The sequence below is a fragment of the Mastomys coucha genome, unplaced genomic scaffold, assembly GCF_008632895.1.
Source record: "Mastomys coucha isolate ucsf_1 unplaced genomic scaffold, UCSF_Mcou_1 pScaffold20, whole genome shotgun sequence".
Taxonomy (NCBI): Eukaryota; Metazoa; Chordata; class Mammalia; order Rodentia; family Muridae; genus Mastomys; species Mastomys coucha.
In genome coordinates this window covers 64,339,760-64,361,805 of record NW_022196903.1, presented here as the reverse complement: position 1 = coordinate 64,361,805, position 22,046 = coordinate 64,339,760, and the positions used below count along the sequence as shown (strand labels likewise).

Sequence of the window (22,046 nt, the reverse complement as noted above, 5' to 3'; positions counted from 1 at the left end):
TCAGATATAGGGTTGGTAAAGATCTTTTCCCAATTTGTTGGTTGCCGTTTTGACCTATTGACAGTGTCCTTTGCCTTACAGGAGCTTTGCAACTTTATGAGGTCCCATTTGTCCTTTCCACAGTCTTAATTGTGCTCCCTGCTAGGCTGCAGAGGAGTCTTACGTGCCTATGCCTTTGTTCTGGCAACATTTATGTTACTAACTATCTGATTTGTCTAGTGTCCCGTGGTGTTGAGACGTTCTGTCCCCTCACCCTATCTGAGCTCTGTCAGTCTGCCCCCGCTTTTAATGAGACTTGCTGATGGAGAAGGTGTGATGTGTGAAGTCAGGTAGCCTTATGTTATGTTACTGTTGGTACTTTAAGCTTTGAGAGGTAGCCATGTTAGCAGGCAGTTCTCTTGGTTTTCACTTTGCTAAGTTGAAAATGTCACTGTCTTGAGCCATTCCTGTTTGCATCTCTGTCCCCCTTTTTGCCACTCAACCAAGTTTCAGAGAAGTCCCTAGCTTCTCTTACCTCTATACTTGGGAGGCATTAAGACATACTCCTAGTCTGTAGGACTCCAAAGTGCCTGCCCACCACTGCTTTATGGAGCCACCTTCTAGGAAGCAGAGTGGGGACATCTATCTGGCTGTGGTCTTTACAGCTTTTGCCTACCTGTGTTTTCATCCTTGGTGATTGGAAAATTGTCTTTTAGGGGCCTGTGGTGACGGATAATGGGAATTTTATCCTGGACTGGAAGTTCGACCGGGTACATAAATGGAGTGAAGTGAACACAGCTATCAAAATGACTCCAGGTGAGCTGGGTGGAGCTCAGGGGACAGTCACCCAGTGGCTTCCCTTTATAACTTCCCCCTTTTTAGGCCACAGAAGGCAGCATGAACATGTGCTCAGTGTATACCATGTCTGAGGTTTTTAACTTGAATCACCCCCCTCCTCTTGGTTTGTGTAATAGTGATGATGTGTATGTATTTTATAGTCTATTTGAATTGGGATAGCCAAGGAGCTAGTGGAAGGTCAGAGGTGCTTGCTTTGAAATAAGGTCACCATCCCTGGGACAGATCCCTCTTCCCCCTTCCAGGAGCCTGATGCAGCCTCTTCGACCTTTGTGGGGGAAGTGATTCATTTCACCTACATTCACTGGTTACGTATCATAGGCAATGACTACATGGAATTGGGCCTAGATTAGAGCTGATGTAAACCTGGGGACGGCTGTGTCTGCAGATACTGAAAAGTGCTGCTTCTGCTGGAGAAATAGCAACAGTCCAGTTCACAGAGGTTGCTTTGTTAGGTGTGGGACAGTTTCATAGATGTGATGTTGATCTGTGTACTACTATTACACTATCACATCTTCTAGACAGTGCTTAACATTCTAAAGTTTTATTAAATTCCCACTTGGATGAGGTAGTTAACAGGGGACCACACAGGTCCAGAGCTAAACTAAGTGATTTGCCTATCCACTATAGAACCTTAGGTTTTCTGCCTCTTGATCTTGAAGTTTTAAGATTTGTGTTATTTTTAATTATGTGTGTGAGTATGTGCATTTAACTGCAGGTGCCCATAGAGACCAGAAGAGGGCATCTGATCTCCGGGAGCTGGAGTTACAGCTAGTTGTGAGCCTTCTGTCGTGGGTGCCCAGAATTGAACTTGGGTCTCTACAAGATCAGTGTGCTCACTTGAGCACTGAGCCATCTCTCCAGCCCCAAGACCCTGACTTGAATGCTCACTCGCTCAAGTGAGGCTGTCTGATGTAAGCGCAGACTTTATGCCAAGGGATAATCAGGTAGGAGTTGAGGACCTACCTCCTGGGGTGAAGGTTGGGGGAGCTGGGTAGAGATGAATTGTCGTTCAGGCTGAAGTCTTACAGGTTAGAGCTTGTAGGAGGGCATTTACAGAGGATGTGATTTGAAAGGCATCATTCTTGACATTTTGAGGAGCAATCTAGATCATACCTGGGTCGTGAGAAAAAAAAATCAGTTTTTCAGAGTGTAGTGGCTGAGTGGATGCTGGGAGCAGACTGCCTGGATGAACTTCTAACCCAAACATGCTCTAGCAGTATGAACTTGGATCCTCTAGCTAATAGCAGTGTGCTTCAATTTCTCCTTTGTAAAAAGGGACAAAACTAGTACCTACCTCATGGGGTCATTGTGAGGATTAATTAGATCACCTCTTAAAACAGTGCTGGAAGACTAAAGTCCCTAGGGAAAGGCTGCACTGCTGTCATTAACTAACCACTAGATTGTGGCCACGCAGAGACACACGCCTGTAATCCTGGAACTTTGGAGGTAGAGGCAGGATGATCAGATCAAGGACTTCCCTGGCTACATAATGAATTTGAGATCAACCTGGGCTACATGGAACCTCACCTCAATGCCCACTGACACCCTCTGCTACCCCACATCCCTATTCTTTTGAGACAAGGTTTCTCTGTTTCCTGGCTGTCCTAGAACTCACTCTGCAAAGCAGGCTGGCTTTGAACACAGATTGCCTGCCTCTGCCTTCTGATCGATGTGATTAAGGGTGTTTGTTCCACCACTGCCTGTGTTTTTCTTTTTCGACTTTAAGTTATTAGTGCTAGTTGAGAATGAAACCAGTTTGAATATAAGCTGTTGTCATAAGGCACCTTCTTCCTAGTCCAGCCTCTGATCGTCCTTAGTCTTCTGAAAATCTTTCCCTCATTCATTAAGTGAAACAGATGCATTACTCTGTTGTTTAGTGTTGCCTCGCTAACTAAAAGGCGAAGAAGACATGCGAAGAAGACATGCGGATGCTGGTGTGGAGGCCATGCTTAGGCAGAGTGCACTTGCCTTGTTAATGCAGACTGACCCAGGGTGGAGTGGGAAGGGCAGTTCCTGCTGTGCCCACTAGAGGGCTCTCGTGCTCTTCCTGAGGCCTCTCTTGCCTTTTCCTAAGCATTAAGAATCTACCTACATACTGGAGACTTCAGAGTTAACAGCTTAGAGTGAGGAAGATGGACTTTTACCACAGGTCCACTTCTGGTTTGTCTTTGGCTCTCCTTTTCTCTTACTTTTTGCCTATTAGATTGACAAACTTCCAGGACAAGGGAACGGGCTCATTTGCACGAGGGAGACACTCAAAAAAGGCTCCCTGTAGGTGTTTCATTGGGTCCTGCTTGTGCCCACATTCAGCATGCTCTGCCCGTTCCTCTGCATTTTATTTGGGGTGAGGGGATCAGTCACTCCTAGCACCTCATTAATTTGAGGCTCCAGAATCGTGCCTTAGACGGCTGCATTGCTCTTTCTTTATAGGTTTTGAAGTGGGTTTGACTTTCTCTGGGACCAGATTGAAGCTTCTAGGCTGTGCTACAAAATGAGTGTTGAGCACTGCTTTGTCCGTCCTCAGAAAACCCTAGCTGTGAGGACCTTTATACTTCAGTGACTCAACTACCATTTTGCTTGTGTATTGAGGGCTGTCCACAGATGTTTAACTTATCCTTTGTTCCTTTATACCTTTATATCCTTTATACCTTGTTCAACATTATGGGTGAACAGTGGCAAACGAGCCCCCCCCATACCCCCTCCGCAATCAGGCAGCTAGTTACCCTGTCTGGAGACAGCTAGTGTTATTAAAGGAATTGTATGGCTTGCTCTGAGATGATCTTCCACAAAAACACAAATTGAAACTCTCGTGCCTCACTCCTTTTAACTCAAATAATGGCTTACTCAGGTTGTGTTCTGCCCTCTCCTTAGCTTATTACATACTGACTCACAAGAGATAATATTACCTTTTTTTCTTTTTCTTTCTTTTTTTGGGGGGGCCGGTTTTTCGAGACAGGGTTTCTCTGTGTAGCCCTGGCTGTCCTGGAACTCACTTTGTACACCAGGCTGGTCTCAGAAAGCTCAGAAATCCGCCTGCCTCTGCCTCCCAAGTGCTGGGGTTAAAGGCGTGTGCCGCCACTGCCTTGCTTACCTCTTTTTTTTTTTTTTTTAAAGATTTATTTATTTGTTACATGTAAGTACATTGTAGCTGTCTTCAGACACACCAGAAGAGGACATCAGATCTTGCTACAGATGGTTGTGAGCCACCATGTGGTTGCTGGGATTTGAACTCAGGACCTTCAGAAGAGCAGTCAGTGCTCTTACCCACTGAGCCATCTTTCTAGCCCCCCCTCTTTTTTAAATGTGCATTGATGTTTTGCCTGCATGCATGTCTGTGTAAAGGTATCAGAGTTTCGGACAGTTGTGAGCTGCCATATGGGGGCTGGGATTTGAACTTGGGTCCTCTGGAAGAGCAGTCAGTTCCTGAAACTGGTGAGCTATCTCTCTAGCCCCTGACGTTACTTAAAAAGAAAAAAGGTGAGAGTTGGAGAGATGGCCAGTGGTTAAGAGCACTGACTGTTCTTCTAGAGGTCCTGAGTTCAATTCCCAGCAACCACATGGTAGTTACAACCATCTGTAATGGGATCTGATGTCCTCTTCTGACGTGTCCGAAGACAGCTACAGTGTACTCATGCACATAAAATAAATAAATAAATCTGAAAAAATATAATGGTGATATTCCAATTTTGTGGTTGTGTAACTATTTAACCAGATCCCTGTTAGTGGTCATTGTTTCCCTACACACTAGGTTCACTCCCATTTTCTTTGATAGTTGGCCAGTGTTAACTCACTGTAATGAATGTGTATATGTGAACATTTTTGGCGAAGGCCTTACATATTAGTTAATTCTCATTGCTGAGTATTCCACTGTTAGTATATCTGCGCAAACAATATGGTGATATATTCATGCTACTGTGCATGTGTGCATGTGTGTGTGAGTGCATACAAGAGGATGTGTGTACACCCATGTATGTATGCACAGAAGCCAGTTGTGTTCTGTCTTCTTTGAGTTAGAGTCTCTCATTGAACCAGGAGCCAGATGATGGCCAGCAGGCTTCAGGAATATTCCTGTCTGTGCCTCCACATTCTGGTCACCTGCCACTACTCATCATGGTGATTGATGTCATTCATGTTGTCACTAGTGAGCTTGAATGCTTTGTTTCTTTAAGAAGTACTTGTTTAGGTCTTGTACTCCTCTTTCTGTTGGGTTGTGGCTTACATAGTGGCTTAGGAACTGTATTCTGATGTGACTCCCTTGTCAGGTGTGTGCTTTGTAAATATCTCCTACTTGAGGAAGACTTTCAAGGATAGCAGTTGACTGAACATGCCTGGGAGGAGTGATAGCTTGGAGGGTCTCTATAGCCGGTACGTGGGAGGATAAAGAGGAGCCAGCCTTGGCATTGATGAGGGTCAGCAGCAGGCAAGGGGAGCAGCTTGAGCTGTGGTGGCACATTTGGGAACACAGAACAAGCCATGATGTAGTGGAAGGAAGAGGTGCCAGGAAGGAACAAAGATAACCCTGGTTTCTTTCAGTTTGAATTTTGTCCAGTGCTGGCTTATGATATTTGCTCCTGGGAACACTTAATGCTTGCTTTGTCTTGGCAAGTTGGACTTTAATGTACCTATTCTTCATTCTGTAGGCGTGGTGGACACAGGCCTTTTCATCAACATGGCGGAGAGAGTCTACTTTGGGATGCAGGATGGCTCAGTGAACGTGAGGGAGAAGCCCTTCTAACCCTGAGAGGAGCAGGGTGCTCACCTTGAGTCTCCAGCCCAGGCACGGTGGACATGCCTCACCAGGAGCCTTTGCCTTAATGTACCTTCATGTAGCTGTCCACAGTGCCAGAGTGGACGGCTGGCCGTGGGTGGTGGGGTAGTCAAACCCAGTCTTATGAAGTATTGCTATGTGTCTTTTTAAAAAGAAATTTAAATATATATATATTTTTACTATTAAAATATTCAGTTTTTTTTTTTATAAAATAGAACTTGATTTTATGTTTTATATGAAACCTTTACCAAAAACAAAAAAAATGTATAAATAAAAATAAGAGATCAGGACTGTCTCTGAAAGCTTTGACTGGACCTGCTGATTGTTAACCTTCTGAAGTTTTGAGTTTGCTGAGAAATAACATTTTTCTAAGCTGGAGCAGTGAGGAGCCAGCCAGCAGGTCTCCTGATGCCTTATGGGAAACCTTGTTTACTGTTTACTTTCTTTCCACACTCTTCTGTTTTGAGGTTGTTTTCATTGTTACCACTCCCAAGATCAGGTTTAGGGAATTCTGAATGGAGCAGTGGGGTTGTAGGGTATGAACTGGGGTATGAACTCCCAGGTGAGGATGCACCTTCTCGGATCCTGGCTTTGCTTTGGCCCTGCTGTTGGAAGCCCCTGGTGGAAGCGCCTGCTGGCAGCGCACAGCATTGCCTGAGATGTGAAGCACTTATTTACTTTTTGTTGTTTGAATGATTTTCTTTATGTTAATGTTGTTTTGTTCCTCCAATGACCCTTGTATGATTTGGTATCAGAAGCTGTCACTTCTTTGTGCTGTTTGAAGGTTGAAATAAACGTTCCTGTGCCATTTTGACCCTTTGTCTTCTCTACAGAGTTTGCATTGATGGGAATCAATTTTGCTCAGCTAATTTATATCAGATGAGTGGGATCCTCTCAGGAATCTGAGACAGACGGGGTAAATGATTCTGCTGTTTCTGATTATCTCCTTTATTGAAACAAGGACACGTGTGTTCTACCTTTGCTGCCGGGTTAGTTTTCTGAGGGAGGGCAGTGTAGCTAAGCACAGGCTTGTTCAACCCAGCAGTTCTATTGGGTTGTATGGGTGTTGAGCATTAAAAGAGACTGGAATTTTCTAGTTTCCCTTAGTCTCGAGTTTAGATAAACTGCCCAGTAAATAGCAGAGTGCCTAGAAGAAGCTTCATAGGGGATGGCAGGCCATGACCAGCTCAGGCAGGGATGGTTGACAAGGGCCTCCCAAGTCCATTCTGTTACACATCCCAGTGCAGTGAGCCCTGGTTCCTCCCATGCTAACGCTGCATGATATTTAGCAGTCAGCTCTTCAGCTTACCTTCTGCTTTGAACTCTGTTACATGAGCTGCTGTCCAGATTCTTGCTGAGTCAAGTCTCAGAATAAAAGCTAGCCAGGACTGAGCCTTAAGAGGACATTTTCCAGCCCAGTGTGGTGGTACATGCCTTTAATCACAGCAGGGGCAGGTGTATCTATTAGTTCTAGGCCAGCCTGTTCTCAGAGTGAGTTCCAGGTTAGCCAGGGCTACACAGAGAAACCCTGTCTAAAAAACAAACAAGCAAGCAGACAAAGAAAAGCATTTTCCCTTTGGTATTAGGAGTGCATTATTTTTAATTGGTTCGTCAGTAACTTTTGTGCAGAATGAAATAAGAAATTTGATAAAACAAGTTTTCAAAACAAGCAAGTTTGTGTGGTGTGGATAAAGATAAACAATTTCAGAAACATCTGTTTGCTCCACTTCACATACACATTTCCTGCTGGTTTCGCAGGCTTTGACGCCTGTGTCCAAACTAGGGCATTTGAATGTTAATGTGAAGTTTTTCTAGTGATAGAGAAAAACAAAACACCTGGTAGGTACCAAAAGGCAGCCCTAGAGGTAAATTTTGATGAAAGATTAAATTAAAATGAAGGATTTTTCATTAGATTACTAAATGTGATCTTTTAAGTGATGAATGAGCTAAGCCAGTTTCAGTTAGTATCTTTGCTTTATCTTGGGCACATAGGACAAGTTGGAGTTTGGCTTAACAATATTTTTTAATGTATTTAAGCTATATTTATATATCTAGGTGTAGTGGCACTCCTTTAATCCCACGCTGGGAGGCAGAGGCAGGCAGATCTCTTGAGTTTGAGCTCAGCTTGGTCTATATAGTGAGTTTCAGGAGAGCCAGAGCTACAAAGACCTTGTCAAGAAACAAAATAAAATTAAAATTGTATTTGTGTTTCTGTGTATGAATATGTACACATGAATGTTGGTGCCTGCAGAAGTCAGAAAAAGGTATATTGGAGACTGTGGCCTGGAGTTGCAGGTAGTTGTGAGCTGTGTGGTATGGGTGTTAGGATGTGGGAGCCAAACTTGGGCCCTCTGCAAGAACAGTGCATACTCTTTAACTCATGAGCCATCTCTAAGGCCTGGAGTCTGGCTTTTGGGAAAGGTTTGTAGTCATGGCAGGATGCCATGGGGAAAATTGTGGGGACTTGGGTAGAACCGACTCAGGGTTGGCTTCAGTCAGAGCCCACAGTAAGAAAGGAAAGTGGGTTTCTCTTTGAACTTGTCCTGTTGCCAGGCACTGCCAGGGAGCATTGCCGCCATCCCGCAGCTCCTTGTATGCCTTACTGGAAATCAGTGCTTGTACTTCTGGGTGATCTAGGGTTTTGCCTAACGTGTCTTTTGATAGTACCTACTAGTTGTAATGAGTTACAAGGCCTCAAGTTAGCAAATGTCTGTTTGCAGCACATGTGTGTGCCTGTGTGCTCGTGGCTAATTCTGTTTGTTTCTGCATTGTTGAGCTTTTCTTTTTTGGAAGAAGGGAATAGAACATTGCATGTAATCTGGTTGGAGAGTGTCCATTGTCTAGTCTGTCAGTCACAGAAGTGACGATTAACAACCACTGTTTCTCCCGGCTTCTCTGTGCCCCTCTTCTCTGAGTGTTCTATGGATTGGGGGTGATAGCTACCATAGACACGACCCAGGAGAGGAGATTGTGAGTTCCCTTTAGCCAAAGTCAGTTCATGAGCCCACCACATGAAGGCTTGCTGGGGTCGTCTTTGGGATGTTTTGGTGTTAAATCTTAGAGGATCTGTTCTTGTGCTTGGTCACAGTTTGTGAGGACTTGCGCAGGACCAAGAGCTGATAGGAAGCAGGAATGAATCTTGGGGCAGGCATCTTAAAAGTCTTACCTACATGGGAAGAAGAGTTGGGGCCATGATTAGCCAGGAACAGGGGCTGTTGCCTGGTCCTTTTTATGACTTGGGTGGTGGTCCTGTTTTAAGAATGTTCAGATATGAATGTGAGGGGTTTTGCTTTTCTGGTCATGATCAAAAAGTGGCCTTGCCTAATGGCCACTGGGATTGTTTATGTTCACCAAAAGGGACCAGGGCTTAGATGTAGCTACGTATCAGGCTGGCTGGTAGCTACTCCAAGGTCTGACAGAGCCAGACCAGTTGTACTAGCGGAGACCCATTTCTTGTTCTTGAGATCCAGAGGGCCTGGTCCTTGAGGTAGCAATTCTTCATACCTGTGGTTAACTGGCTGGCATTGTGCGCTTGCTGTGAGCTGGGCACTGGGGTGGATGATGTAGGGTCCCAGATACCCTAAGTTATGGCTTCAGTCTTCAGGTTTCATTGGGGCCACAACAATTTGTTGTGCCCTCAGATGCCTGACTGCTTATTTCCTGTCAAACTCAGCAGCTGATGCAGCCAGATTTAGGACTGCATCAGCCTACACTCTTCTAACCCAGTGGTCAGATGTTTTGACAGATACAGTGTTAGTGTGTTTTTTTAGTAACTGGGTTGAATCACAGGATTGCAAAACACTCCAGTGTAGCTTAGCAATGGGCTGGACACAAGTGGGCCTCAGCAGGTAAACATGCAGCCGTGCTTTGAGATGAAACAGTGCTTAGCTGGGCATGGTGGAGTATAATCCAGGGATGGAAGGAGAGGTATTCCTTGTAAACGCAATTCCATTGTTTTCCTGGACAGTGTGCTATACAGATTGAAGAATACAATACATTTAGATTGAAACCCTCTCATGTTGGGTCACTGAAAACTTTGACTTAGCAGCAAGAAGGGAAAGGATGTAGGTGCCTCAGGGAATTGAATTCCTGGCTGGTGGCATCTCTTGTCAGGCTCAGCCCAGTAACAGACTCACAAATGTCCCTTGAAGACAGCTCCATTCTGAGTGGATGGTTTGGCATCTCAGCATGAGTTTCAAAGAGCCAAGTGTGTTAATCCTCATTTTGGTCTTAATGGAGAGTGAGGCTAGCCTCCTGTCGCTGATGAGACCCTGAGTTCCCAAGATTTGATCCCTGAGTTTAGTTGTACGGGGCCCATGCTCCGCAGTGCTGAGGAGGCTTCCTTTCTCCAGTGTCTCTGCAAACCTGTAAGGAGCATTCACAGAGCAACCCCCCGCAGGGAGCAGGGAGCCAGGGCTGCTCTAAGCGTCAGCATCATCACCCCATGGAAATGTCAATCACATGAATGATTTAAAATGTTCTAGTCACCACACTAAGAGGGGTAAAACCAATTTCAAAATAGTTAATTCTAAATGTCTATGATACAATTTTAACAACAGTATCTTACATTCTTTTTTTAATTACATCTTCCAAAATATGTATATTTTACTTTGGGTTTTATCCTGGACTGGCCACATCCCAAGGGCTCATTAGCCATAGGGTGACAGGCTACAGTATTGGAGAGTAGAGATCTACAATGCCACATAGAGCTCTTAATGAGTGTCAGTGGACATGGCTCCTTTGAGTCCTGAGAGGACTTCTCCGAGTTCTTGGAATAAGTTCAGGGTTCCCCTGTGGCCTTACTATGTTTCTGGTAGAGAGAGGAGAGCTGACAAAGAGATGACACATACCTTCACTCTGGGTGAGAAGGCTTCATTCTTCCAGCTTCTAAGTCAAGTGATCCCTCTAGTTGGGAGCTCTCATTTTTCTAAGAGGCAGAAGGTTTGATGAAGATACTTAGCTGAGTTTGAGCTCCATTTCCCCCCTCATTTTATAGCTTTTGTTTTGGGTCTGTTAGTTTTACCTGAAATATCCTTCTAGGGTTGTTTGAGGGCTCACTGAGTTGCACAGAGAGCTTAGAGCAGTTGGTGAGAGTTGTGTTTGAGTATTGGTAGCTATTGAACCATTTCATCCTGAATGCCTGGGACTGGGGATTAAGATGGCAGTGTGCAAGACTGGGCAGTGGAAGAGGAATCTCTGGGCTGAGTTGTACCTGGTGGTCCACTGCTCTCTGCTTAAAAATTATCATTTATTGATGCCTTTGTGTGTGGGTGTGCACATGAGCATGTGGATACCCGAGGAACTAAGACAGATCCCCTGGGAATGTGAGGATGTGGGTGCTGGGAACCAAAATAGTCCTTTGAAAGAGCAGAAAGTGTTCTTGTGCATACTAGGTAAGCATTCTGTCACTGAGCCCCGAATCTCTGTTCTTTTTTTTTTTTTAAAAACTATAACATTACTGAGATAAATCCTACACTATATAACTCACCTATTTAAGCTATGCAGTTCAATGAGTTTGAAAAATATTCACAGTCTGTCATCCATCACCATAGTTAATAACACTATGTTCATTTACTCCAAAGAAACCCTGTGCCTAGAAGTAGGTTCTCCCTGCTTTCTCTCAGTTCCTTGCTGTCACTCAAGCTCCAGGCAACTTGAACTCACTCTCTGACTCCATTGGGCATTTCACAGAACTGGGATACTGTATAGAACTGCGACACTATGGTCAATAGCTTCTTGTATAGTGTTGTTTTTATTTAGCATATTTTTGTTTTTTTAACAATGTTTTTCAATATATTTTATCCTAGGTTCCTTTTAGATCTGATTCAAATTACAGTAATACAGTGCAAGGGGAAATCTACAACAGCCCACGCAAAAGAGCCTGAAAAGGGGCAAAGGGTTATGGGAATAAATAACTCTTTTTTTTAATTTTAATTTTAATTTTTATTTATTTATTATTTTTTAGATATTTTCTTTATTTACATGTAAATTTCCCCATTCCCAGTTTCCCCTCCAAAAAACAAAGAAACAAACAAAAACAACAAAAACAAACCCCTGTTGCCTCCCACTTCCCCATGCCTGCCACCCCGCCCTCTCCCACTTTCTGGCCCTGGCATTCCCCTACACTGGGGCACAGAACCTTCACAGGGCTGAGGTCCTCTCCTCCTATTGATGATTGAATTTGCAATCCTCTACTATACACATGCTGCCTGAACAATCAGACTCCAATAAATAACTCTTGATGTGGAACCAAAGTACGTCATAAATGTCATTGGTATGGTCCAGGAGAGGTAGCCACGTCTAGAAGACTTCTTTAAGCAATTGTCATGCAAACGGAACAATGAAGTTCTTTAACATGTACAGAAAATGGTCACAGGGTTTACAGTTAAGAGCGTTAAAGTTAGCTGGGAAAGGAAAGGAAAGGCTGCAGGTGTGATCACCTGGGGCTCAGGTAAGCTCACAGAATTAGACCCCAAGGGTCTGCCAAACCCACATGAACATGTCATATACAGGTAGCTCCAGTGAGAGTCAGGGGAGAAAACCACTCCTGTACGGATGGCAGAGATACACATGGATTCTTCCTGCTTGTACTGAGATGGAAAAGCATACTGGACTAGACACAACATGCAGAACAGTTCCTTGAACATCAGAAATTCCCAAGAGAACAAAACAGCTTGCTAGGAAAAACTCTGCCTAGTTTTTCACCCTGTTTCAACACTCTTATGGAAGTGGGGAAGTCAGGATGCTAGGGGCCTCAGGACTGCTGTAGAAGACGCAGGATTCTACATGGGTGGACTAAAAGCATAAACACTCCCTCTTTTCTCTCTCTTCCATATTCGGCTAGGATTGGAAAACATCAGTATTAAATGTGACACTTCAGAGCTATTGCTGTTAGGAGTGATTCATATCTTCCCTCTCTGCTGATTTCAGAGAAGATGTGTGTGGGGGCAAGCAGGAAACCATCACCAGGGTCTCTATAGCTGGCGTTTGCAGGAGCTGATCCAAGGAAGTAAGATTTATGTAACTGTGAAAATACCACTCTTACCTCCTGAGAATCCAGCTTCTGTGAATATGTGTGATATGCTTACAAAAATAAAAGGGGTCCGTACAAGAAGAGCAAGACAGCACTGTCTGAGATGGGTTTCCTATGCATCTAATAAACATGTCATGTCTGCTTGTAGAAGCCTTGCCATCTGTGATTCCTTTAAATAGCAAAATGTTAGTTCATATTGTTGTTCCTCCTAAGGGGCTGCAAACCCTTCAGCTCCTTGGGTCCTTTCTCTAGTTCCTTCATTGGGGACCCTGTGCTCAGTCCAATGGATGGTTGTGAGCTTCTACTTTTGTATTAGTTGGGTACTGTCAGAGCCTCTCAGGAGACAGCTATATCAGGCTCCTCTCAGCCAGCACTTGCTGGCATCCACAATAGTGTCTGGGTTTGATGATTGAATATGGCACTGTCAGAGCTCCCAGGGACTAAACCACCAACCAAAGAGTACACATGGTAGGACTCATGGCTCCAGCTGCATATGTATAACAGAGGACAGCCTAGTCAGTCATCAATGGGAGGAGAGGCCCTTGGCCCTGTTAAGGTTCTATGCCCCATTGTAGGGGAATGCCAGAGCCAGGAAGCAGGAGAGGGTGGGTTGATGAGCAGGGGGAAGGGGGAAGGAAGAGTTTTTTTTTTTTTTCCCCAGAGGGGAAACCGGGAAAGGAGATATCATTTAAAATGTAAATAAAGAAAATATCTAATAAAAATAAAATAAAATAAAATAAAAATAGCAAAAGGTCCGGTCCTCTGGGGACCTCTGTAGCATATTTAAATGTTACCCATGTTTTGGCATGGATCATCAGTACTTAATTTTTTATTGTTGGGCTGGCAAGATGGCTCAACAGGTAAGAGCACTGACTGCTCTTCTGAAGGTCCTGAGTTCGGATCCCAGCAACCACATGGTGGCCCCCTGTAATGAGATTGGACGCCCTCTTCTGGTGCATCTGAAGACAGCTACAGTGAATTACGCTGGAGCGAGCGGGTCATAGTGAGCTGGGCTGGCAGAGGTCCTGAGTTCAATTCCTAGCAGCCACACACATGATAGCTCACGGCCATCTGTACAGCTACAGTGTACTCATACACATAAAATAAATAAAATAAATCTTTGAAAAATTTTTTATTGTTGAATAATACTCTCATTTTTATACATATGTATATATTTGTGTATGAATGTTTATGTACATATTTTTATACACAAATTGTTGAACCATTATTTTGTATTTTTTCCTACTTTTGGATATTGTGCATACAGGAGCCCTAGGGGTCCTGCTTGTACAGGTTTACTGTGGTCATATTTTTGCTGTCTTTGGTATATTTGTGTACACATGTAATGTATAGTATATATAAATTTACACCATTGAGATTCTCCTTCCTTTCTCCTGCCTGGGTTCAGGGAACAGGCGTCCTAGCTTAGTCTAACTTTCTACTTTCCAAGCACAGAAGGCTGGGTTGTGAGAGGCTCTCTGCTGCTAGGGACCCTTCTTTTGTGTGGCTCTCTCTCCGGGGACATCGCACAGTGTCACTAGTTACTTTGACGACAGGAACTTTGGATCGTTTTAGTGTTAGAACGCCAGCTTCTGTTTAGGGATTTCCTTGCTGTGGGGACTCCCTCAAGGAAGGACAGGATCTCCTCTCTCCACTGAAGCTGAAATATCCATCCCCCCTGCTTCCTGGTAGTTCCAGGGTCTATCCAGCTGCTCCTGCCCAGGGCTTGGATCCTAAGGGAGCGTCTCAGCTCTACCTTGATGCCCCAGAGCATGCCAAACTTAGTAGCTTAGAACACTTCCGTTTGCTCACACTCCTGCACATGAAGCAGGGGCCGGGGCCTGTGGTTTTAACTCTGGAGCCAGTTGAAGTAATACTGGACTGTGGGGGTTGCCTGGGCCTCCTGCCCTCCATGAGCCATTTTGGGCTTCCTCACATCATGGAGCAAATGGACTCAAAGGAGTTAGCTTTCTAGTTCTCGGACAAATTATGAGATAATCAACATAGAAGAAAAGATTTGTTTTGGCCAGAGAGTTCAGTTCTTTGTCATTTTTCCCTGGGCTGTTTTGGGGCCTGTGGTAAAACATCCTGACAGGAACATAAGACTGAGTGATGTGTTAGAATAACAGCTAGCATCTGGACACAGTACACTAGGCCCAAAACAGTTCCATGTGTAAGAGGTTTTATTGAGGAGAAAGAGACAAGGTGGCGGCAGAAGGAGAGAGAGAGAGAGAGAGAGAGAGAGAGAGAGAGAGAGAGAGAGAGAGAGAGAGAGAGAGAGAGAAATGGATAATGATGTAATGCACGTAAAGGTGGGAGGTGAGCCAAGTGGATTCTGGGAATATGGTGGCTGTTGTCTTGGCAACAGGTCTGTGGGTTGCGCTGTCGCCTATGTGTTGCCTATAGGTTTGGGAGGTCCTGATGCCAACACTGAGGCCAGGAAGTGGAGAGAAGAGAGGGCTGGGGGTCCCAATATTCCCTTCAAGTTCATGTCCTACTAGGCCTCACTTCCCACAGGTTCTTTCACCTCCCAACAGTACCACAGGCTAGTGTCACATCTTTAACCCATTGGCCTTTGGTGGATATTTAACAGATCCATAACAGGAAAATTGTTATGGAAGCCATGGGCCTTTCTCAAAGTATGCAACACCACACCTACTTACTGTATTCTCCATTGGTAACGGAGCTGGAAAATAGACTCTACCCGTCCATTAATGCTTTTCCATGTTGATACAGGAAATGACAAAGATGTAAGGATGGCTACTGCATTTGGCTGGTGGGAGGAGCAGGGATGCCAGTTACCCATTCAGGGCAGCACAGTCAGCAGGGCCAGACTTTAAAGGTGCTTTAGAGTGGGCACCTGGCTGTTGCCAGCTGCCAGGCTCTATTGATTCTGATTTTCTAGCGCTTGGAATCCTGTGCTTTTAACATTCCCCTTCTGTTTAATCCCACCACAGCCAGTGTCTGTGTACCTAAGGATATGATGATACCTTAGTCTCTAAGAGAGCCAGTGAGAGCTCTGTAGTAAGAGGCAGGGGAGGTTACTGAAGAGAAAACACCTGAAAAAACGTTCTGCCTCGCTAACATTGAAGACAAAACACCTAAATTCAACAACAGCCCTTCTTATGGTCGCAGGTCTCTGCATCATTAATAAAAACAGAGCTGTGGAGGAGACGGCTAGACAGGCTTTCCCAGCTCGCCAGTGGGGTTGCAAACTCTTCTAACCTTTTGTAACTTTCTAACTTACTTTGTAAGTTTTGGCAATATGTACCAAGAAACATAAACTGTCCCATTCATTTTTAGTTACTTGTAGGATACAGCCCTGCACAAGTACATTGAAGGGTGGACACTAGGTATGAAGATGTTTGTACCAATGTCACACAGCACCACATAAACCCCAGTATGGTGACACAGACCTGTAATTGTAGCACTCGGGAGGTAGAGGCAGGAGGATCAGAAGTTTAAGGTCATCCTTGGCCATCCTGGGCTTCGTCAGACCATGTCTCAAACAAAATAAAACAACACCACCTGTAAAGAACTATATTTGACAATCCACATGGAATAATTTTAAATGAATATACAGATTGGTCTCGTCATGATTAGGAAAATATACCACTCTGGGTATTTCAAATAATGTCATTGTGGGACCTACTTTGTAGGCAACAAAGAGCAGAGAACGATCATTAAGTTGAAGGGACCCAGAGCTGAGCAATGTCAGGGATGCAAGAGGTCTCACGGCCTAGAAATTATCCACTTGGTGGGCACAAAAGTGGTGGCTACTGGAAAATTCCTTCCCCAGGCAGAGCGGGTGAGCAAATGTCCTGTCTTGACCGTTCTAATCTTTAAACTTGCCAGTGCCTCCCAGTCTAGTGGAATAGTGGGAAGCCAGTTTGACACGGGCCAGGAGCAGAGAATGAAACCGGAAGTAGATGGAAAATGACAACTGCATAGCATGACCTCATCTATGTAAAAAATGAGACATATAAGATGATATTAAAATACTCTTTGCTGATGGATTGATGGCTACCTCTTATTTTCCTTTTTTCTTTAAAGAAAGAAGTCAGGAATTACAGATGTAAGGATCACCAACACAATACAAGAGATAGAAGAGAGGATCTCAGGTATAGAAGACACCTTAGAAGATGTTGACACAACCGTCAAAGAAAATTCAAACATAAAAAATCCCCAATCCAAAACGTCCAGGAAATCCAGGACAAAATGGTGACATTATAGATAATCTCTCTCCTGAGAAGCTCTGTGGCCTCAGAACTTGGTGTCACCTAAGGCAGTGGCCAGAAGGGGGCGCTCCTGCCCAGCACGTCAAGGCCTCTGGGACAAGCTAAGGCTGGGATTTCTGTGGCCACAGCAGAGAGAGATCCTTGGGAGACAGGGCTTTATCAGTCCCTGCCCCTAAAGGCTTATTATCTTTGTTTTCATTTCAACAGTCCTTCCTCTTTGGGAAAGTTATTGTCGTGGTCCCTCCGAAAGCTAAGCTGGACATCACCGGAACTCATGATTTCTTCCGGGTCCTGTTGGAGTATTTGGCACATGCTCACTGATAGATCAGAGAGCCTCACTCTACTGGTTATGCGTGGCTAAAGGAACTTGTACTGAGGTGCTTAAGGCTCCTAGTGCTGGATAATATGTGCCCCATAAAACCCACTGTGGTGTTCCCCCAGTAAATCCCTTAGGTCTCTCAGTATGCTTGCATTTCTAGTATTTCTCCACCATCTGACTCTGTCTGGGACAACAGCCCGGGGACCAGTTAACCAGCAAAACTTCTATGAGTGGCTGTTTATGAAGTGGCCAGGACATTTTCTAGCACGGAAGATGAGTTCTTTTGAGTGGTTGTGGCATCAGCTCACTGCCAAGCCCTTAGCTTAGCTTTATTCTCTTACGTGTACGAAGCCATCCATAGCAGACTGTGCTGGCTGGGTTGGGGTGCAGTTCTGCCTGTCTGAAGCCCCTGCTCAGACAGACTGTTTTCCCATGGACATCCCCTGACAGGTCATCATAGGTCAGAGGAGGTTGTTTTAGGGAACATGAAAGTTTTCTTGGAAGAAAATGGGTCAAACTCAAATACTGAAAATTTTAAAGCTACACCAGCGCTTAAATCTGAGCTCAACTGGAGCTCTAGGGAGAGCCACCTGGGCTGCCACTAGGGTCCTCACAGTGAGTGCTGCTAACCGGCTGCCCGTGCAGAAACTGAGAGCAGTGTCCTGAACTCCCCAGGCTGGGTATCCCTCACACGGAGAGAGAGGTTGCTCTCTCTCTCTCCGTGTGCTTGGTGTGGGAGGGATTGTTGGAAAGTCCAAGGGAGGTTAAGGAGATTGAAGAATAATCTTAGGCAAACTCTTCATAGCTTGGCTTTCCCAAGTACTCCCTCACCCTTATTCCCCATAAAAGAGAGTCTGCCTTAACTTCTGTGCTTTCCCCTAATAACTATTTCTGCTGTTCGTTGTAGTGTTAAATTCTGTTTTAGAAAACGAATTAAAACCATGCACAGGAAAACATTTTTTTTTTTTCTGAAACACAAAAAGTGTGTGTAATCAAAACAGAATTTTAAATCACAGTCAGCTGGAAGCTTGGGAAGGTGCTTCCTGAGGGTGGAGAGAGGCTGACAGACCAGCTGAGGTAGTCTGTCGCCCCTCAACTCCAAGGCCCTGAGTTTGTCCCATAGCAAAAACAAACAAACAAATGAAACTTCAGTAAAAAACAAAACAAAGATCTTCAAACCAAGCCAAAATAAAGGCATGCCTATAATTGGTTAAAAAGAAGCTTGGGCCCTTTAGGCCTGAAGACTGCCTCTGAGCAAGTTTTATCCCTGGCTGACGCTGTTGGCAGAGGCTGGCCCTGGGAATTCTTGGGATTTTGCAGAATTGGGTTTTGCATTCTCTCTGCTAATGCCCAAACATCAATTCTTAAGAACAAAAATCTTGTTTTGTTTTAAAATACATTCTCGGGCTGGCGAGAGGGCTCAGTGGGTAAGAGCACTGACTGCTCTTCCGAAGGTCCTGAGTTCGGATCCCAGCAACCACATGGTGGCTCACAACCATCCGTGATGAGACCTGACGCCCTCTTCTGGTGCGTCTGAAGACTGCTACAGTGTATTACGCCGGAGCGAGCAGGCCGGAGGGAGCGGCCATCCTGAGTTCAATTCCCAGGAGCCACATGATGGCTCATGGCCATCTGTACAGCTACAGTGTACTCATACACATAAAATAAATAAATAAATCTTAAAATAAAATAAAATACATTCTCACTGAGTTTACATACAATCAAACTCACGGGATGCATGCTTATTCTTAAAACATGTTGCTGTAGATAATGTGCATGCATGGAAAGTTCCATACTTACGTTTAAAAGTTTCAAGAAAGGAACCTTTTTTTCTGAGCAATCTTGGGTGTGTTTCTGATGGCATGTCTACAACGTTCGATGATTATAAATTGTGTTCATGGGCAGTCTTTTATAGGCACCCACGAGATCACTTCTAGTCCCCAGTGTGTATCTAAGTGTAAATAATGGCAGTGGAGGAATTATCCAAAACAGTTACTTAAACACAGGGTTGCTTTCTAGAATACATTTTTTTTTCTGACTAATTTTCTTTACTTACAATAATTAGCTCTTTTATAGTTGTAATTTTATCAGTAAGGCTAATTCTAAGTGAATTCCAAAAGCTCTTGTTATTGTTGTGCTTTTGAGGCAGGGTCTTGCTCTGTAGATGACTCCTGGTTCTGAAGCCCTGATGTTGATGATTTTAGGAGAGACTTTTTGCTGCTTGAGGACAGCTCACACAGCCCCTTCTTTTAAAACCCAGTTATTTCTCGGACACACTGATTGTTAGTTTTGATCTGTCTTTAAGAAGTTCTCCATTAGAGCTAAAACGTGTCATTAAAAGCGTCTTAGCCTGGGCAATGGGGTAGTAGATAGGATTACTTTCCATGGCTACTCACTCTACTGCTAGAATATTTTGCTCCAAAAAAATTACATGAAGAAATTTTCAGCAGGCAAATCAGTAAAAAGAACATGTATTCGTCTGTAGTTTCTTTCCTTTAACATGTTCTGGAAATACTCAAGGATACGAATAGACACACATATGTGGGAGTTAGAGAGAATTGGCTTAATCAAAACATGCACCTATCCCAGACGTACCCTCGCTAATTTATCCTAGACAGCTGTTACAGCACACATTCTCACCATGGCTTAACCTGTTTTTATAGCTTACACATGGCTTGACAACAAAGCCTAATTGGTAATTCTGTTTGCTGTAGGCAGAGATTTTACCTTTCAGGTCATTTAATCCCAGCTGTTAGCCTGTGTGTTTGGTTGAGTAGCAGCTTTCTGCTTCAGGGGCTGGAGCAGGCTCTCCGTGCTGAGAGCTGATCCCCAGAGAGCATGGCATGGGAGGCATTGGCTTCATCTCTGTTAGAAAACAAGGCAGAGGCTGCTGTCTGTCATGCTTCCACTGTGACTGGTGGCAAGTTGTTCTTCTTCTAGTTACTGGATACTCCTTGTTATAAAACAGTATTCACCACCCAGAAATTATTAGCATATATTAATTGTATGAAATACCAACTTTCATTATAATATTTTCATTTATGTGTGTAACAAGGTTGGATCATAATCACTGGCTTCTTGTCCTTGTCTTCTTCTTTAGCCTCCTATTGTTCCCTTTCTCTTCCCAAATGTTCCTCTTTCTACATTCATGCCTTAAAAAAAAAAATCTAGCTTCCTCGTATGAGAGAAAATGTGATATTTGTCCTAATATGGCTTATTTTGTTTAACATAATTATTTCCAGTTTCACCCATTTTTTTTCTAGAAATAATACAATTTAGCTCTTTATGGCCCTGTAAAATTCCATTGGAGGGGCTGGTGAGATGGCTCACTGGGTTAAGGTGCTGGTCACCAAGCCTGATGATCTACATTGGATTCAGGGACCTACATAATAGAAGGAGAGAATCAACTCCTGGAAGTTGTGCTCTGACCTCCACAGAGATCACACACACACACACACACACACACACACACACACACACACTTCTCATATACATACTGTAATAAAAAAAGTTACTGGATATAGATGACATATTTTGTTGTCCATTCATCTATTGATGGACATTTAACTGACCCATAGCTTGACCACTACGAACAATTATTCAATAAACAAGCATTTTGAAGGAAGACACTCTACCACTTGCTTTTAATGCAACATATGCTCAACATTTTGTCTGAGTGCTGTTTCTAATCCTTATTTCTAAACACATGTGTTTTCTATAAGGCTGATTGTAATAGACTTCAGCTCTATATGTATCTCAAGAGTATGCATGGACAATGTTGTTATATGAAAGGAAGTTTCCTTTCACATGATAGTAAATTAGTTCATCGAGATAATTTTCCGTATTTCTTTGGCCATTTCTCCTATTGTTGGTCTCTTAGTATCTTACTGATATTTGCTATTATATTTTATTATTGTTACTTTTACTATGTTGGGGATTGGGCCTAGAGTCTGGAGCATGCCAGACAAGAATTCAACCATGAGCCACATCCTCTAATTTTTAATATTCAATATTTAGTTTTCTTGAGTTAAAGAATGGAAGAACTGAATTAAAGGCAATGGAACTTTAGTAGCTTTTTGATATGTGTTAACTAAATTCCTTTCAAAACATTATGCTGATTTATAGCACCAATTAAATGTTCATGAGTGTTATTTTCCAATCATGTGAAGATTATTTTGCAGTTTATTTTTACACATCTGTATTTCAAATCTAAAAAAAAAAAAAAAAAAAAAAAAAAAAAAAAAAAAAAAAAAAAAAAAAGAGCCCAGAGGTGAAGTAGGACCCGGAGGAATTTGCATGTATGTTGATGTTTACTGTGAATGCTGAGTTTCAGGTAGTGATTGCTACAGATGTTCTCTTACCGAGAATTGCAAAAAAGACCAATTTAGCTCCAGGCTCCATGTATGGACCTAGTTCCTACCTGAAAGTGTGATTCTGTAAGGATTCTTTTCCATCTGTGAAGTAGAAATCTTGACTTTCTGTTTCTGTGACTGCAGGTGTCTGTACAGAAAGAGGGAGCCCAGGGAAGCCATTCCTGTGGCCCTAATTACAGAGGGCTAAGTAAACAGAGACTCAACATGGAGTCTGTAAGGACAGCACACTGTGGCCTATCACGCACACACCATGGTGGAAAGGCCCACCACATTGGCTCTCAGGAAATAAATCCTCACCATCACCGTGTATACATTTTAATAGACTGCAAAGAGCTGTTTGTGTGTGTGTGTGTGTGTGTGTGTGTGTGTGACTATTACTTGATGTTGTGCAAAATGTAGGCAGGTACTTTTAGATGAAGAATATGACTGGGGAGAAACCATAATTAGGTACACATGTCCTCAAATCCAGTCCTTTTTT

At 43.6% G+C, this 22,046-nt stretch overlaps 1 protein-coding gene and 1 long non-coding RNA gene across 9 annotated transcripts in view; one reads left to right on the top strand and one right to left on the bottom strand.

Annotated features, from left to right (window-relative positions):
• The window catches only part of Rpia (ribose 5-phosphate isomerase A), a 26,870-nt gene extending 20,451 nt beyond the window's left edge, over positions 1-6,419 (top strand). The window contains exons 8-10 of one of the 2 annotated variants that reach the window (XM_031382111.1): positions 696-795; positions 1,553-1,781; positions 5,478-6,419. In XM_031382111.1, the coding sequence (XP_031237971.1) occupies positions 696-795; positions 1,553-1,737 (285 nt within the window). In that variant the 3' untranslated portion in view covers positions 1,738-1,781; positions 5,478-6,419. The remainder of the gene's footprint in view (positions 1-695; positions 796-1,552; positions 1,782-5,477) is intronic. The other variant, XM_031382112.1, reaches the window with a different exon arrangement.
• LOC116099052 overlaps positions 1-22,046 on the bottom strand; it is a 62,308-nt gene that overhangs the window by 20,285 nt on the left and 19,977 nt on the right. For all 7 annotated transcript variants that reach the window (XR_004122049.1, XR_004122050.1, XR_004122052.1 and 4 more), the window contains 3 exons: positions 19,923-20,060; positions 10,456-10,532; positions 1,801-1,950 (listed from right to left, as the gene is read on the bottom strand). This is a non-coding gene — a long non-coding RNA (uncharacterized LOC116099052). The remainder of the gene's footprint in view (positions 1-1,800; positions 1,951-10,455; positions 10,533-19,922; positions 20,061-22,046) is intronic.